The following is an 18,549-nucleotide window of genomic DNA, read 5'->3' on the forward strand; positions in this document are numbered from 1 at the left end:
GATTGAATTCAGATTAATTGCTCATCAACAATACTGTTTACGAGAAATTTATAGATGAACTAAATATTTTTTAGCTCAGTTTAAAAATGTTAATACCTATTGTTTCACTTAAATAAGTTACATATAAATCATATATATAAAAATTATAAATATTTAAATAAATGTTAATAAATTTTCCAAAGTTGACAAGATAACTGGAAAACGCATAAAAACAAGTTGAATTTCTGAGGGAGTGCTGGACCTCAATCTTATTTTTCTTTAATATTTCCTCCAGTTTGCCTAAAAATTAAACAATTGATTCCGTTTCATAGAAGATCACTTTCCCTGCGCTGATTTCTAGCATTTCTTTCCCCCAAGTTAAGTAAATTCTGGCAGTATTAGGCCGATATTAATTAGTAATTTTTTTTGCTATTTGTGACAACCAAACGGTGACATATAATAACCGCATTAAATTTATTTTCCAACAATTTAAAAATACTTTTAAGAAAAAAATTTATTAAAAAAATCATTTTATCATACTATAACATACTTTTAAAGTTGTAAGGGTTACATGAGCATTTTTTGACGTTTACATATAGTCATGTTGTGAAGAGTTGAAAAAAGATTCAGTGCTGCTTTATTAAATAACTATTACTTCTAAGTTTGACTAAATGGCAAAATTAAACATTATGCATAATATTTTTTATAAAAACGAACTCTAACTAGGTCTATAAGAAGAGCATATTAATGAAAACAAGACGTTACGACCGTCACAAAAAAAAGTCGGAAAGTTTTTTCTATGCTTCGTATCAAACTTTTTAAAACTGCAACCATGGTAAAAGTAAAGATACTTATACATACTTTATCATCGTTTAAAAAAAAAACATTAAAGTGCTTTAGATCCCCATTTCAACATGTTACTAAGTACGTTACGACCATCACGATATGCTGGTTTTCCCATCACGGCTTCTTTACTTAAAAAAAAAAAGTTTAAGTGCGAACGATTTAATTCATTTCAAAAGATTTTAATCATTTAAACCAAGTTATAATAGGAATCAGTTTTGTTTATTGTTTAATTTGCAGTTTGTTTATTCATTTTACTACTAAACTTGTTAAGGTTTTTTTTGAAACTATGAGTAACTAATGAAACTATGATAGTAAACTATTGAAAGCTTCTTTGCTCGAAAACGGAGACATGGATACCTTAATCACCTATAGTTGATGGATTAAAGAAGGTCATCGCTTTGTACTCAGTCAACATAAAAAAAAAACATAAAAGGCATTTTTAAATATTTCCGCGACAATTTACTATAGTTTACTGAGCATCATCTCACTAAAAAGCATCAGTCTGAGCAATATTGCAGTCAAAAAGAAAATCGCGAACCAGACCAAATTTGGATACACTTTGATTATTCACAAAACTACACATGTGGTTATCAGGATGCTGTTCAAGCTGCTTATTGGTCGCAGTCAGCTATTACCTTATTTACAGTTGTAATCTATTGTTACCAATTAGAGCCAAAATCAGTTGTAATAATATCCGACGATAATGATGAAATAAAACGCGCCACTACTACATATTTAAGTAACATATTTGACCTCTATTGCATTGATTATATAAAAAGTTATACTATGGAGTGATGGTCCATGCACTGAATTCAAAAATAGATACATGGCCAAATTCATACAACATTGCTCTGTGAAATATCATTTTCAAAGTATAGAATGGAACTTCTTTGCTACCTCTCACGGTAAAGGAGCAGTTGATGGAGTAGGAGGGTCATTAAAGCGATTTGTTTGGAACAGCGTAAAACCTCGTGCAAAACTTATGTTAGACTTATCAACACAGACGATATTAATCTAAGGTGGGCCTTAATTGCTGATAAAATAGAAGAAGCGAAAGCCGTTACAAATATTACCAAAATGCATTTCTGGCAAGTAAAAAATGGAAAGTTTTTGGTTTCAAAATTCTCGAATATTTTGTTATGGGGTTGCGGAACAATTTTAAAATTAGTAAAAAAAATTTACTATTCTAAGATATTTTTTTCCTGTATTGGATTCCGGGCTCCTTAAAACATTTGCGAGGCATATGAAAGTAAATACTCCGAGATATTGAGTTGTATTAAATAGAGTTAATAAAACAAAAAAAACGGGGAGCATAAATAGCATTAAGCGTTTGTTGCCTACTCCAAACAAAACGATCCCAGTATTGACGTAACATCATGGATAACCTAGATAATGTTATGAAATTCATATTTTTTAACATAATTTAATTGGCTTTTATAATCATTCAGCTTTTATTATGTCATTCATTGCGTTATTTGTTGTTTTTCATTTTTGGCTCTTTCGTTACGACCGTCACAGTTACGACTGTCACAGTTACGACCGTCACGACAAAAAACTTAATAAAATTCTCGGAAAACTTCAAGCAAAATCTATGAAACTCGCCATATAGTAAGTTCAATGTGTAGTTAAAGAACACAGCAAAGGATTTTTTCTTTCACTGTGTAGATGGCTGCATAAAGTTTGACAAAGTATATTTGTTTAGATTTGTCAAAAAGTAAGCGTTACGACCGTCACGCTACGTTAAGTTGATTTATCAAATAAGTTGAACACTTGAATGATTTAACTTTTGCATACTAAATTATACAATAGTATTTAACATTTCTGAAAATTTTCATGTAAATACCATTCTTGGTTAATTTTTAATGGCTAAAAAAGCGTCAAATATTACGACCGTCACTTGCGTGGAATTGCCCATATATATATATATATATATATATATATATATATATATATATATATATATATATATATATATATATATACATATATATATATATATACATATGTATATATATATATATATATGTATATATATATATACATATATATATATATATATATATATATATATATATATATATATATATATGTATATATATATATATATGTATATATATATATATACGTATATATATATATATGTATATATATATATATATGTATATATATATGTATATGTATATATATGTATATATATATATATATATATATATATATATATATATATATATATATATATATATATATATATATATATATATATATATATATATATATGTATAGTTCAGAAAATAGATAAGTACACAACTTGATTTCTTTTTGTTGCTCCAAAATGTTCTTTTGTGAAACTTTCATCATCATTTTCCCAATTGCATTATCCTTGATTTTGTTGTTGTTTCTTTTACAGCTTTTTAATCAGGTAAATAATTGCCAATCCTTTAATTGGTTAAGTGATAGATTCTCTTTAGCAAAGTGGATCTACTCTTTAAAAATTATTCATATTTGCTATTTTAAAGTCACATTTAGAACACTAAAGTGTCAGAAAAGTAATAAATTAGAAGTAAATTAATTGCAATTGAAAATGACCTACTATTAATTATGAAGATACTTAAATATTAATAACAGTGATAATACTACTATACTACTGACATCTGAAAATAAACAAAACTTAAAATGAAAGTCAAATGAACTTTTTTATAAACTTTTTTCACTCCTTTTATAGTCTTAGGCAGATTTCTGGCATGTCACTATCAACCAATTTTATGCTAAAAAAGTATTGTTTTTTTGCTGATATTCTTGTTTGGAGTGGAAAAATCTCGTAATTTTTAAAAGTATTTTTGGTTGATGAAAATATTTGCAAAAATCTGTCCATGCACCAACTACTTTTTTAGACACCTAGAAGTATCAGAAGTATATGTTTTTCCCATATTAACAGTCCATCCTAGATTTTGTCTGAGATTTTTTTGGCATTGGTCTTGGAAGAACTGATTTTTACCATCTCAATTTCAAGGTATCATTGACGGTAGTATCGTGCACCCAAGACATCCGAGTACTATAAATCCGAGTAATAAAAGATCCGAGTAAAATAAATTATTTGTTGTTATAAGATCTTATTTAAAAACACACTGTAAAATCTTCATAGAAAAAAAAAAACCATTGTCTTGCACTATCTTTTTGAATATTTAATCACTAGGAATGAACCAGTAGCATATAACTAAAATGCTAATTTGCAAGTTGTTGCCACATGCACGTCTCAAACACTAATTGTGTCTAATTTCATATGCATTTCCTGGGTTAGAAAAATGATGTCATTAAATACTGTTTGCAAGGATAGTTAGAACTGCATTTGACTGCATGTGTTAATGAATGTCTAAAGTTTGTTAAATACCTGGTCAAGAAAACTCAGCTATTGAATAAGTTTTTAAAAAACAAATGACTTTTAAATACATTTAGGTCATTAAATCCGAGCTGATAAATTTCTTTAGAAGAATCTGCAATGACCGGGCAGATTAAAGAAAAAAGATCCTTTCTATTTTATTACAATTCAGCATGTACTTCACCAGACGTTTTTATAGGAATGGTCCGTCAATTGCTCCATTGAAAATCTTCGAATTTGTATAAAACTAAATAGTGTTTAATAATAATACATTTTTTCCTTCAAAAGATAATTTTAAAGTTTGCAGAAAATAGCAAAATGTAAGTTAACATTAAAGCTTAAAATCATCTTCGCAGAATTAATAAAGTAGCAACTTCTGTTGGAAACTTTATGCACTGATGTCTTCTTTAAACAATTTAGATTTAAAGGTTCTATACAAATCGACAAACTGTTACAGATTAACTTTCAGCTCCTTTAAATATTACTTCTATAAAGAGTATTTTTTATTAAATTATATTATTTTATAGATATAGTATTTCATTTATCGTTATTTGAGCATCTATTATTTTATTTGTTGTTATAAGATCTTATTTAAAAACATACTGTAAAATCTTCATAGGAAAAAAAAACCATTGTCTTACACTATCTTTTTGAATATTTAGTCACTAGGAATGAACCAGTAGCATATAACTAAAATGCTAATTGCAAGTTGTTGTACAGTTGATAGAGGATGCCTCAACTATTTTTAGTGTCGCTGACAATATCATTAGCTTGTATTAAAAGTTTCTTGTGAAAATCTGTATCACCTTCTAATTTCTATATTGTTTCTAAAGGAATAGCTTGTCAATAACAAGCGTTGATTTGTGATTTGGTTTATTTCTTCTTCTTCCTCCAAAATGAAGCTCATACTATAGTATGAACTTATAATTCATATTTGAATGCTTTAAAATAACAAAATCTTAACTAGTTGTCAGGATTTTATAATGCTAAATTGTTCAACATTTTAAAGTGTTCATAATTATCTTATATTAGCATCATAACTTATGAACAATGGATTATAGCATTTGGCATAAAGGATGCTTAAATAAGATTTTTATTTAAAAAAAGTACAACTTTACAATTGTTATAAAAACACACGTTTTGACAATGGTACAAAAGAGTTTTCTGCAATTAACTTGACAATCATACTTTCACAATGTAAAATCCCAAACTAATTACGTCAATATACCTAACTAACTAAATTTGATTGGTAAAAACTCGTTTTTATATACGGTTTGCTTTCTACTGTGACAATTTTTCCAGCTTGCATCCTGCAGTATCGCGAACAGCTGTGCACACGCAGTGTAGATGGAATAGTTTGGAAATACGTAGTCAGAAAATGAAAAGACTGTAAACATTTGTAAAAGCAGAATACTTGAGAAATCAAAACTAAGGTTGTGGATGATTACTTAAATGACGTACATATGAATTAGTAGCGCTGGCAAAAGTTGTTTAGTGTCGCAAGAAGATATACAAAAATAGTTGGATATTAGAACTCATGGAGACATGGTTCCCAAATATCTCAGCGAAATCATTTGGATGCAGAGGTTAAGAGAGCATGTATCTTTTCACTTTTTGGATCAAGTTGTAACTAACTAACCAATAAATTAGATGTTCATAAAACTATTTCCCTTTTTTCAAATCATTCCTACTTAATTTGGCATCACAACTCATTATTTATTGGTTAATATTTGTCTCCATATTTTAATGAATAAATTTAGTGGCTTTTCTGTTTGTTATATTTTAATTCATTTTTTACATCCTTGTATTTTTTTACGATTGTAAAAACTAGGTATATATATTTAGTGGGTTGAACTAATGCTTTTAAAACTTTCACTAAGAAGTTTCAAAATTGAATTAAAAGTAGCGTCGTTTTTGTACAAAAAATGGAATATTCAAACATGAATTAGAGGAATGATTCGTTAAGAAATAGATACCATTTTTTTCCGTTTCAGACATGGATCTTAATTGCTACTGTAAAAAAGATAGGAGGTTGCGAAGCAAGACAAGCGCCATCTTAGCAACCTGAATATTGTAGGTGAACTCAGTTGTTTTACACTTGCCACTTTTTGCAGTTTAGAATTATTACCATCGTTAGCTATGACTTTCAACCGAGCAATAATTTTACATTTATAATTTCAATTTTTTTTGAATTTCATAGTATATATATTTTTTGATTTCTTCTTAAAATTTATTAATAGTTAATAGAAAAAAATAAACTATACTATGAGTTGAAAATATAAATAATTCTTTTTTATACCAATCAAGACACCCCAAACTTTTTCTGGTTTTTTCCAGAAGCTAAAGAATTAAATGTTAAACAAGATGCACTTCTTCTAATGGTTGTTAAATGAACTCAAGTTTAAAGACGCAGGCTAAAAATTGAAAATTATTAACGAAAATATTCAATACACAACAGTATTACATACAGGAGTTATAAAATAGTTTTAGTATGTAAAAAAACATTTCTTTCCATTACACTTTTTGGAATAAAAGACTGAATAGCATGGTAAAACACTTCTTCTAAAATGGGGGCCTAAAACCTGAAAAACTGCTATGTTAATTAATTAATAAAAAAAAAGCTAACACTTTTCAAAAACCGCTGAAGCAATACCAAGATAATTAGAATACAAAGTCAAAAAGAAAACGAAAGCCGGTGTAAAACATTTAATAGCTTTCTTTGAGGAACAGATGGTGCGAAGGACTTCTATGCCTGTGTTCTTGTATGATGAAGATGATGAGTTTGACGAAAATGAATTGGTTCTTTAAATGAGATAAAAATATTCAACTAAACTTTTGTCTTTGGTATTGTAAAATGTAAATTTATGTGCTAAAAAAATTTTAATAATTAGTCTATTTAAATAAACTTTTGTCCTAAAAATTTAGGGGATAAACTTTTATCCAAACTTTTGTGAAACTTTAGATGTTTTGAAAAAAGCTAAAGAATATTTTGTTTTGCTTACAAATAGTTTGTTGGCAAAGAAATAATGAACTTTGCTTTTATATACTCCTGAATGTAGAAATGGTGAAAAAAAAAAGGAATTTAAAAATTTTAAATGGCTTTACTGAAAAGTTAGGTATTTGAACTTGTACTGTTAAGGCCCTGGATCTCTAGAGTTTCGGCCTAAAAAAATACATTTTAAGAAAAAATATTTTTTCAAAATCCGTTCTAATTAGGATCAGTGACGTTCGATGGTCGTTTGTTATTAGAAACCGAGTATTCAAAAATACAAGTTTAAACTACACTTTAAAATTAAAACTATTTGGCAGTTAAATGATCAAGAATTAAAAGAAATAAAGAAAAAAGAAAATAACATAAATTAAAAATGAATGTGTTGCTAGAATAAATTTAAATTTTTACAAAACAATTTGTAAAAATTTAAATTTATTCTAGCAACACATTCTATTTTTATTGAGCGCGATATTACTGACATGCTTACAGTGAAAATTGCAGTTATCAAAAACCTCTCCTGTTTTAAATACAATTATGATATGAGATTAAATAATAATATAACAAATGATTCTATCGACTTTTTTAAACATATACCTCCACTTCACCAATGTTTATTTCAACGTCACCTGGTGTTTTAGTAATGTAAACGTAATTTCCATAACCTGAATAGTCGAAGGTTTGTTGCATGCTGCTTGACATCAAGCCAACTTGAGTGGATTCCTCTATCTTACTATTTACGCCAACTAATAACACACAACCATTTAATCTATCTTGGCAGCAATCGTTTCTATTGTAAACGGTAATATGTTTGAGTTGATACACAAACCTTAAGTCAAGTAATAGCCAGTTTACATTGCCATATCCTGTACTAAAGAAGCTGTTATAATCTCCATCAACGGCATTAAAAGGGTGGTACAATGTCAAGGAATAAAATGAAGATGCCGAACCTATAGCGCTCCTCGCCACATTTAACAAATCTAATTTAAAAAGATTATATACTAAAAGTATATAATCTTTTTAAATTAGTATACTTAAATGAATTACAAGAATTACAACAAGAAAGACTTATGTACCTTTTTTTTTTTTTTGAAAATATAGAAACTTTAATTACACCCCTTTTTTGAATGGATAATAAACCTTACTTACACATAATGTTAGTAATTGGATATTCGGGAGCGTGAATGAAATATAGACTTACTCAAACAAACATAAGTGTGTTCCATGCTATTTGTGCAAACATCTCTGCAATTTTCCTTTATTTGGCATGGGTTGTTATTTTTACAAACCTCTCCAACCTATTCAAAGTAATTGGTAAGTAAGCTTTCAGTGTTTGTAAATAAAGTTGACGTTTGGTTTTTGATGATTTGTAAAAACTCAACATATAAACATATACAGGCAGCATTAATAATAATGGTTTTATGTTCTTAACCAGTCATTCTTTGAATTAGAAAATCTGTCAGTTTTACATAAGACTTTTTGTGATTTTATCAGAAATATTGCCGTACTTTTAAACGCCTATAAGTTTTTCTATGTAATTAAAAATATTTATGCAGATGAGTAAATTATGATTCAAATAAAGATGCTTTTTTTTTTTTCTTTTTTTTTTATAAATCTGTATTTTTTGAGTAGTTAGAGGATAAAAAAAGGAAAGAAAAAATTTCTTCAAAACTAAAGTTACGTTTTGATTGTATCCAGAATTTGAATCTAACAAGTCCCATTCATCGTCAGCTGTTTTATTATTGTTGTTTGATGACATCAGCTCGCATAAACCGTCAGCTCTTTTATGGTTAGCAAAAGTGCACGCAATATTTTTTAAACAATGGTTTCCACATTCAGTTCTGCTGATTGAAGTAATCTTTTTAATAACATTCCCGCTGAAGTAGTTTTTTTCAAGCAAACGAAATTGTGCAAAGTAAAGGCACGGCAGACGACGAGTAAGAAAACAATTGACACGAGATATGCATAAAATGTGGATTAAGATGCTATTTTGAAGAAAAAAAATTGCATGAAAATTTAATTTTAAAGTTTTAAACAAAATACTTCAAGCTATGTCCCAGAAACTTGATATTAAGAAGTTATTCTTTCATAGAAAAGACAACTTACAGATGAATCTTCATTTCAATTCGCAGATTAGTATTTTTCCTTTTTAAATTGAGACTACGAAAAAAATTCTTTTCCTATAGTAAATAGTTGTAAATGATAAATGGATATATCATAAATATGCAATATATATTCAAAAAGCCATATCAAAATCTCATTAAACGTTCTTCCAAAGTTTATTTGGCATTTTGAAAAAAAAGCTCAAAGGATTTATAGTCAATATTCCTTACTTTAAAACATCAATAAATGTGGTTATTGATGACGAAGATTTTCGCCTATTTAAAAATTATTACTAGTGTCTCTGGCCTTTTTCGAACAATCCCAAACTTTTTTTTACATGCCCGTCTTTTTTGTACCATGCGTGACTTCATAAAATTCTTATACCTCCTATTCAATAAATACATTGCTATTCTTAAATGAATTGTTTACTGAGGAAACAAATTATACTTGTGGAGCGCTGTTTTCACGTGGTCAAACACTGATTTATACATTTTTGTTAAAACTGGTTGATGACAGTACTGGACACGATATAGACTTTAATCAAACTTCTATTGTAATATCAAAACTTATTGTGCTAAAAGAAGCGTTTATTAACAGATAAAATTATTGCCTACTTAATATTAGCAACATATTCAGCAATAGCAATCCAATCATTGGATATTTTTAGCTTTAAGTCTCAATTTTTGACGAGCTTTTGTTTTGACAAGCTCAGTTTGAATAAAATTTCAATATGCTTACACTGATAGTCGATTGCTCCCTCTCATTCAATATTGTTGAGTCAAAAGGTTTTAAAAGGTTCATGGCTAAAAGGGAGCCAAGTATGACGATTAAGTTAGCACGATTATGACATTTTGATGATGTATTAGAGTGGATATATTATAAAGTCTTGACATCATAATTGAGTCTTGACGTCATTAATTTTTGTATTTTTTTTTTGTGAAAGGAAAGAACATATTTTAACTTTGGGTTCACTTGCTGTTGAGCGACATTTTCAAAAACTGGTCAATTACGTTAACTAATTTTTATAAATTGTTTTTTATGTAAAACCACAAAATATAACATTGATGAAAGATATTTAACATAGATGATTTCAATTGTTTTAATAACAAACTTAAAGAACATAAATATAGTACGGTTTTAATCATGTGGCGTACGTAACAAAAAATGTTCACGCGAATTTACACTTACTCGGTAACGAACTTATTAATTTGTTATAGCTACTCCATTGAATTTTTAATCAATCTTTTCTTGTGTTTTGCAAACGTCTATAAAAATCAATGGTAGAAAACAATTATGATTACTTAAAAAGTATATTTAGTTAAAAGAAAGTAGCTATATTTTAAAACATTGCTAAAGCGGTTAATAACTCGTTAATAACTGATTAGTTACTGGTTAGCAAATGAAGGCAACAGGGGCCAATGCTATAAACATTTCTAAGTTTTTTTCGAGAAAAAAAATCTTTCGTAAAAACGCAATTTTTTTAGTAAATTATTTTTTCGTAAAAAAATGCGTAAACTCGAAGAATTTATCGCGGTTTGTATTTTTTTCGGCCATTGCTATAAAGCATAAAACGTATACGTCACTAAAATTCACGGACTTTTTTTATCCGTAACACTCCATTTATAGCAATTTTTATTTTAACTTTTATTTAGTAGGCCTACTTAATAAACTTTATTAGTTATTAAGTAGGCTGTGCTGTCTATTCTATTTTTATAAGTATTTTTACATTCTAGTATTTGGTGTTTAAAAAAACTGTGTAAAATTAAAATAGGAACATGGATTTAATTTTTTCGAATAAACACTTAGATTTCGAAGTTTATATCATCTGTTGTACAAAAAGAGATATTAAAATCAGGAACATCGATTCCATATACATTTATTGACTTCCTGTCAACAATGTCTAAAACAACATTATCTAATTCTGTGGGTTGTCTCCCTGCAGCACCTTTATATATATATATATATATATATATATATATATATATATATATATATATATATATATATATATATATATATATATATATATATATATATATATATATATAAAGGTGCTGCAGGGAGACAACCCACAGAATTAGATAATGTTGTTTTAGACATTGTTGACAGGAAGTCAATAAATGTATATGGAATCGATGTTCCTGATTTTAATATCTCTTTTTGTACAACAGATGATATAAACTTCGAAATCTAAGTGTTTATTCGAAAAAATTAAATCCATGTTCCTATTTTAATTTTACACAGTTTTTTTAAACACCAAATACTAGAATGTAAAAATACTTATAAAAATAGAATAGACAGCACAGCCTACTTAATAACTAATAAAGTTTATTAAGTAGGCCTACTAAATAAAAGTTAAAATAAAAATTGCTATAAATGGAGTGTTACGGATAAAAAAAGTCCGTGAATTTTAGTGACGTATACGTTTTATGCTTTATAGCAATGGCCGAAAAAAATACAAACCGCGATAAATTCTTCGAGTTTACGCATTTTTTTACGAAAAAATAATTTACTAAAAAAATTGCGTTTTTACGAAAGATTTTTTTTCTCGAAAAAAACTTAGAAATGTTTATAGCATTGGCCCCTGTTGCCTTCATTTGCTAACCAGTAACTAATCAGTTATTAACGAGTTATTAACCGCTTTAGCAATGTTTTAAAATATAGCTACTTTCTTTTAACTAAATATACTTTTTAAGTAATCATAATTGTTTTCTACCATTGATTTTTATAGACGTTTGCAAAACACAAGAAAAGATTGATTAAAAATTCAATGGAGTAGCTATAACAAATTAATAAGTTCGTTACCGAGTAAGTGTAAATTCGCGTGAACATTTTTTGTTACGTACGCCACATGATTAAAACCGTACTATATTTATGTTCTTTAAGTTTGTTATTAAAACAATTGAAATCATCTATGTTAAATATCTTTCATCAATGTTATATTTTGTGGTTTTACATAAAAAACAATTTATAAAAATTAGTTAACGTAATTGACCAGTTTTTGAAAATGTCGCTCAACAGCAAGTGAACCCAAAGTTAAAATATGTTCTTTCCTTTCACAAAAAAAAAATACAAAAATTAATGACGTCAAGACTCAATTATGATGTCAAGACTTTATAATATATCCACTCTAATACATCATCAAAATGTCATAATCGTGCTAACTTAATCGTCATACTTGGCTCCCTTTTAGCCATGAACCTTTTAAAACCTTTTGACTCAACAATATTGAATGAGAGGGAGCAATCGACTATCAGTGTAAGCATATTGAAATTTTATTCAAACTGAGCTTGTCAAAACAAAAGCTCGTCAAAAATTGAGACTTAAAGCTAAAAATATCCAATGATTGGATTGCTATTGCTGAATATGTTGCTAATATTAAGTAGGCAATAATTTTATCTGTTAATAAACGCTTCTTTTAGCACAATAAGTTTTGATATTACAATAGAAGTTTGATTAAAGTCTATATCGTGTCCAGTACTGTCATCAACCAGTTTTAACAAAAATGTATAAATCAGTGTTTGACCACGTGAAAACAGCGCTCCACAAGTATAATTTGTTTCCTCAGTAAACAATTCATTTAAGAATAGCAATGTATTTATTGAATAGGAGGTATAAGAATTTTATGAAGTCACGCATGGTACAAAAAAGACGGGCATGTAAAAAAAAGTTTGGGATTGTTCGAAAAAGGCCAGAGACACTAGTAATAATTTTTAAATAGGCGAAAATCTTCGTCATCAATAACCACATTTATTGATGTTTTAAAGTAAGGAATATTGACTATAAATCCTTTGAGCTTTTTTTTCAAAATGCCAAATAAACTTTGGAAGAACGTTTAATGAGATTTTGATATGGCTTTTTGAATATATATTGCATATTTATGATATATCCATTTATCATTTACAACTATTTACTATAGGAAAAGAATTTTTTTTGTAGTCTCAATTTAAAAAGGAAAAATACTAATCTGCAAATTGAAATGAAGATTCATCTGTAAGTTGTCTTTTCTATGAAAGAATAACTTCTTAATATCAAGTTTCTGGGACATAGCTTGAAGTATTTTGTTTAAAACTTTAAAATTAAATTTTCATGCAATTTTTTTTCTTCAAAATAGCATCTTAATCCACATTTTATGCATATGTCGTGTCAGTTGTTTTCTTACTCGTCGTCTGCCGTGCCTTTACTTTGCACAATTTCGTTTGCTTGAAAAAAACTACTTCAGCGGGAATGTTATTAAAAAGATTACTTCAACCAGCAGAACTGAATGTGGAAACCATTGTTTAAAAAATATTGCGTGCACTTTTGCTAACCATAAAAGAGCTGACGGTTTATGCGAGCTGATGTCATCAAACAACAATAATAAAACAGCTGACGATGAATGGGACTTGTTAGATTCAAATTCTGGATACAATCAAAACGTAACTTTAGTTTTGAAGAAATTTTTTCTTTCCTTTTTTTATCCTCTAACTACTCAAAAAATACAGATTTATAAAAAAAAAAGAAAAAAAAAAAAGCATCTTTATTTGAATCATAATTTACTCATCTGCATAAATATTTTTAATTACATAGAAAAACTTATAGGCGTTTAAAAGTACGGCAATATTTCTGATAAAATCACAAAAAGTCTTATGTAAAACTGACAGATTTTCTAATTCAAAGAATGACTGGTTAAGAACATAAAACCATTATTATTAATGCTGCCTGTATATGTTTATATGTTGAGTTTTTACAAATCATCAAAAACCAAACGTCAACTTTATTTACAAACACTGAAAGCTTACTTACCAATTACTTTGAATAGGTTGGAGAGGTTTGTAAAAATAACAACCCATGCCAAATAAAGGAAAATTGCAGAGATGTTTGCACAAATAGCATGGAACACACTTATGTTTGTTTGAGTAAGTCTATATTTCATTCACGCTCCCGAATGTCCAATTACTAACATTATGTGTAAGTAAGGTTTATTATCCATTCAAAAAAGGGGTGTAATTAAAGTTTCTATATTTTCAAAAAAAAAAAAAAGGTACATAAGTCTTTCTTGTTGTAATTCTTGTAATTCATTTAAGTATACTAATTTAAAAAGATTATATACTTTTAATATATAATCTTTTTAAATTAGATTTGTTAAATGTGGCGAGGAGCGCTATAGGTTCGGCATCTTCATTTTTTTCCTTGACATTGTACCACCCTTTTAATGCCGTTGATGGAGATTATAACAGCTTCTTTAGTACAGGATATGGCAATGTAAACTGGCTATTACTTGACTTAAGGTTTGTGTATCAACTCAAACATATTACCGTTTACAATAGAAACGATTGCTGCCAAGATAGATTAAATGGTTGTGTGTTATTAGTTGGCGTAAATAGTAAGATAGAGGAATCCACTCAAGTTGGCTTGATGTCAAGCAGCATGCAACAAACCTTCGACTATTCAGGTTATGGAAATTACGTTTACATTACTAAAACACCAGGTGACGTTGAAATAAACATTGGTGAAGTGGAGGTATATGTTTAAAAAAGTCGATAGAATCATTTGTTATATTATTATTTAATCTCATATCATAATTGTATTTAAAACAGGAGAGGTTTTTGATAACTGCAATTTTCACTGTAAGCATGTCAGTAATATCGCGCTCAATAAAAATAGAATGTGTTGCTAGAATAAATTTAAATTTTTACAACTTGTTTTGTAAAAATTTAAATTTATTCTAGCAACACATTCATTTTTAATTTATGTTATTTTCTTTTTTCTTTATTTCTTTTAATTCTTGATCATTTAACTGCCAAATAGTTTTAATTTTAAAGTGTAGTTTAAACTTGTATTTTTGAATACTCGGTTTCTAATAACAAACGACCATCGAACGTCACTGATCCTAATTAGAACGGATTTTGAAAAAATATTTTTTCTTAAAATGTATTTTTTTAGGCCGAAACTCTAGAGATCCAGGGCCTTAACAGTACAAGTTCAAATACCTAACTTTTCAGTAAAGCCATTTAAAATTTTTAAATTCCTTTTTTTTTCACCATTTCTACATTCAGGAGTATATAAAAGCAAAGTTCATTATTTCTTTGCCAACAAACTATTTGTAAGCAAAACAAAATATTCTTTAGCTTTTTTCAAAACATCTAAAGTTTCACAAAAGTTTGGATAAAAGTTTATCCCCTAAATTTTTTGGACAAAAGTTTATTTAAATAGACTAATTATTAAAATTTTTTTAGCACATAAATTTACATTTTACAATACCAAAGACAAAAGTTTAGTTGAATATTTTTATCTAATTTAAAGAACCAATTCATTTTCGTCAAACTCATCATCTTCATCATACAAGAACACAGGCATAGAAGTCCTTCGCACCATCTGTTCCTCAAAGAAAGCTATTAAATGTTTTACACCGGCTTTCGTTTTCTTTTTGACTTTGTATTCTAATTATCTTGGTATTGCTTCAGCGGTTTTTGAAAAGTGTTACCTTTTTTTTATTAATTAACTAACATAGCAGTTTTTCAGGTTTTAGGCCCCCATTTTAGAAGAAGTGTTTTACCATGCTATTCAGTCTTTTATTCCAAAAAGTGTAATGGAAAGAAATGTTTTTTTACATACTAAAACTATTTTATAACTCCTGTATGTAATACTGTTGTGTATTGAATATTTTCGTTAATAATTTTCAATTTTTAGCCTGCGTCTTTAAACTTGAGTTCATTTAACAACCATTAGAAGAAGTGCATCTTGTTTAACATTTAATTCTTTAGCTTCTGGAAAAAACCAGAAAAAGTTTGGGGTGTCTTGATTGGTATAAAAAAGAATTATTTATATTTTCAACTCATAGTATAGTTTATTTTTTTCTATTAACTATTAATAAATTTTAAGAAGAAATCAAAAAATATATATACTATGAAATTCAAAAAAAATTGAAATTATAAATGTAAAATTATTGCTCGGTTGAAAGTCATAGCTAACGATGGTAATAATTCTAAACTGCAAAAAGTGGCAAGTGTAAAACAACTGAGTTCACCTACAATATTCAGGTTGCTAAGATGGCGCTTGTCTTGCTTTGCAACCTCCTATCTTTTTTAAAGTAGCAATTAAGATCCATGTCTGAAACGGAAAAAAATGGTATCTATTTCTTAACGAATCATTCCTCTAATTCATGTTTGAATATTCCATTTTTTGTACAAAAACGACGCTACTTTTAATTCAATTTTGAAACTTCTTAGTGAAAGTTTTAAAAGCATTAGTTCAACCCACTAAATATATATACCTAGTTTTTACAATCGTAAAAAAATACAAGGATGTAAAAAATGAATTAAAATATAACAAACAGAAAAGCCACTAAATTTATTCATTAAAATATGGAGACAAATATTAACCAATAAATAATGAGTTGTGATGCCAAATTAAGTAGGAATGATTTGAAAAAAGGGAAATAGTTTTATGAACATCTAATTTATTGGTTAGTTAGTTGCAACTTGATCCAAAAAGTGAAAAGATACATGCTCTCTTAACCTCTGCATCCAAATGATTTCGCTGAGATATTTGGGAACCATGTCTCCATGAGTTCTAATATCCAACTATTTTTGTATATCTTCTTGCGACACTAAACAACTTTTGCCAGCGCTACTAATTCATATGTACGTCATTTAAGTAATCATCCACAACCTTAGTTTTGATTTCTCAAGTATTCTGCTTTTACAAATGTTTACAGTCTTTTCATTTTCTGACTACGTATTTCCAAACTATTCCATCTACACTGCGTGTGCACAGCTGTTCGCGATACTGCAGGATGCAAGCTGGAAAAATTGTCACAGTAGAAAGCAAACCGTATATAAAAACGAGTTTTTACCAATCAAATTTAGTTAGTTAGGTATATTGACGTAATTAGTTTGGGATTTTACATTGTGAAAGTATGATTGTCAAGTTAATTGCAGAAAACTCTTTTGTACCATTGTCAAAACGTGTGTTTTTATAACAATTGTAAAGTTGTACTTTTTTTAAATAAAAATCTTATTTAAGCATCCTTTATGCCAAATGCTATAATCCATTGTTCATAAGTTATGATGCTAATATAAGATAATTATGAACACTTTAAAATGTTGAACAATTTAGCATTATAAAATCCTGACAACTAGTTAAGATTTTGTTATTTTAAAGCATTCAAATATGAATTATAAGTTCATACTATAGTATGAGCTTCATTTTGGAGGAAGAAGAAGAAATAAACCAAATCACAAATCAACGCTTGTTATTGACAAGCTATTCCTTTAGAAACAATATAGAAATTAGAAGGTGATACAGATTTTCACAAGAAACTTTTAATACAAGCTAATGATATTGTCAGCGACACTAAAAATAGTTGAGGCATCCTCTATCAACTGTACAACAACTTGCAATTAGCATTTTAGTTATATGCTACTGGTTCATTCCTAGTGACTAAATATTCAAAAAGATAGTGTAAGACAATGGTTTTTTTTTCCTATGAAGATTTTACAGTATGTTTTTAAATAAGATCTTATAACAACAAATAAAATAATAGATGCTCAAATAACGATAAATGAAATACTATATCTATAAAATAATATAATTTAATAAAAAATACTCTTTATAGAAGTAATATTTAAAGGAGCTGAAAGTTAATCTGTAACAGTTTGTCGATTTGTATAGAACCTTTAAATCTAAATTGTTTAAAGAAGACATCAGTGCATAAAGTTTCCAACAGAAGTTGCTACTTTATTAATTCTGCGAAGATGATTTTAAGCTTTAATGTTAACTTACATTTTGCTATTTTCTGCAAACTTTAAAATTATCTTTTGAAGGAAAAAATGTATTATTATTAAACACTATTTAGTTTTATACAAATTCGAAGATTTTCAATGGAGCAATTGACGGACCATTCCTATAAAAACGTCTGGTGAAGTACATGCTAAATTGTAATAAAATAGAAAGGATCTTTTTTCTTTAATCTGCCCGGTCATTGCAGATTCTTCTAAAGAAATTTATCAGCTCGGATTTAATGACCTAAATGTATTTAAAAGTCATTTGTTTTTTAAAAATTTATTCAATAGCTGAGTTTTCTTGACCAGGTATTTAACAAACTTTAGACATTCATTAACACATGCAGTCAAATGCAGTTCTAACTATCCTTGCAAACAGTATTTAATGACACCATTTTTCTAACCCAGGAAATGCATATGAAATTAGACACAATTAGTGTTTGAGACGTGCATGTGGCAACAACTTGCAAATTAGCATTTTAGTTATATGC

At 27.9% G+C, this 18,549-nt stretch overlaps 2 protein-coding genes across 2 annotated transcripts; one reads left to right on the plus strand and one right to left on the minus strand.

Moving 5' to 3' along the window:
• Positions 1-7,661: 7,661 nt before the first annotated feature.
• On the minus strand, positions 7,662-9,356 carry LOC149878603 (uncharacterized). The gene is made up of 4 exons (XM_090072916.1): positions 9,297-9,356; positions 8,872-9,175; positions 8,392-8,488; positions 7,662-8,170 (listed from the first exon to the last, which is right to left on the minus strand). The coding sequence occupies exons 1-4, from the start codon at positions 9,308-9,310 to the stop codon at positions 7,776-7,778; spliced, it is 810 nt and encodes a 269-aa protein (XP_089929042.1). The 5' UTR covers positions 9,311-9,356; the 3' UTR covers positions 7,662-7,775.
• Positions 9,357-13,148: 3,792 nt separating this feature from the next.
• On the plus strand, positions 13,149-14,921 carry LOC149878604 (uncharacterized). Its single transcript, XM_090072917.1, has 4 exons — positions 13,149-13,286; positions 13,408-13,711; positions 14,095-14,191; positions 14,413-14,921. The coding sequence occupies exons 1-4, from the start codon at positions 13,273-13,275 to the stop codon at positions 14,805-14,807; spliced, it is 810 nt and encodes a 269-aa protein (XP_089929043.1). The 5' UTR covers positions 13,149-13,272; the 3' UTR covers positions 14,808-14,921.
• The last annotated feature ends 3,628 nt before the right edge of the window (positions 14,922-18,549 follow it).

Source organism: Hydra viridissima, unplaced genomic scaffold (genome assembly GCF_058129835.1).
Source record: "Hydra viridissima isolate aposymbiotic clone 2 unplaced genomic scaffold, HvirCarnegie_v1 scaffold_15, whole genome shotgun sequence".
Lineage (NCBI taxonomy): Eukaryota > Metazoa > Cnidaria > Hydrozoa > Anthoathecata > Hydridae > Hydra > Hydra viridissima.

Excerpts from the sequence above, each read along its gene's own strand:
- LOC149878604 (XM_090072917.1), top strand. Across the intron at positions 13,712-14,094 it reads ATTCTGGATACAATCAAAAC|GTTGGAGAGGTTTGTAAAAA; the intron begins GTAACTTTAGTT and ends TACTTTGAATAG. Across the intron at positions 14,192-14,412 it reads ACACACTTATGTTTGTTTGA|ATTTGTTAAATGTGGCGAGG; the intron begins GTAAGTCTATAT and ends TTTTTAAATTAG.
- LOC149878603 (XM_090072916.1), bottom strand. Across the intron at positions 8,489-8,871 it reads ATTCTGGATACAATCAAAAC|GTTGGAGAGGTTTGTAAAAA; the intron begins GTAACTTTAGTT and ends TACTTTGAATAG. Across the intron at positions 8,171-8,391 it reads ACACACTTATGTTTGTTTGA|ATTTGTTAAATGTGGCGAGG; the intron begins GTAAGTCTATAT and ends TTTTTAAATTAG.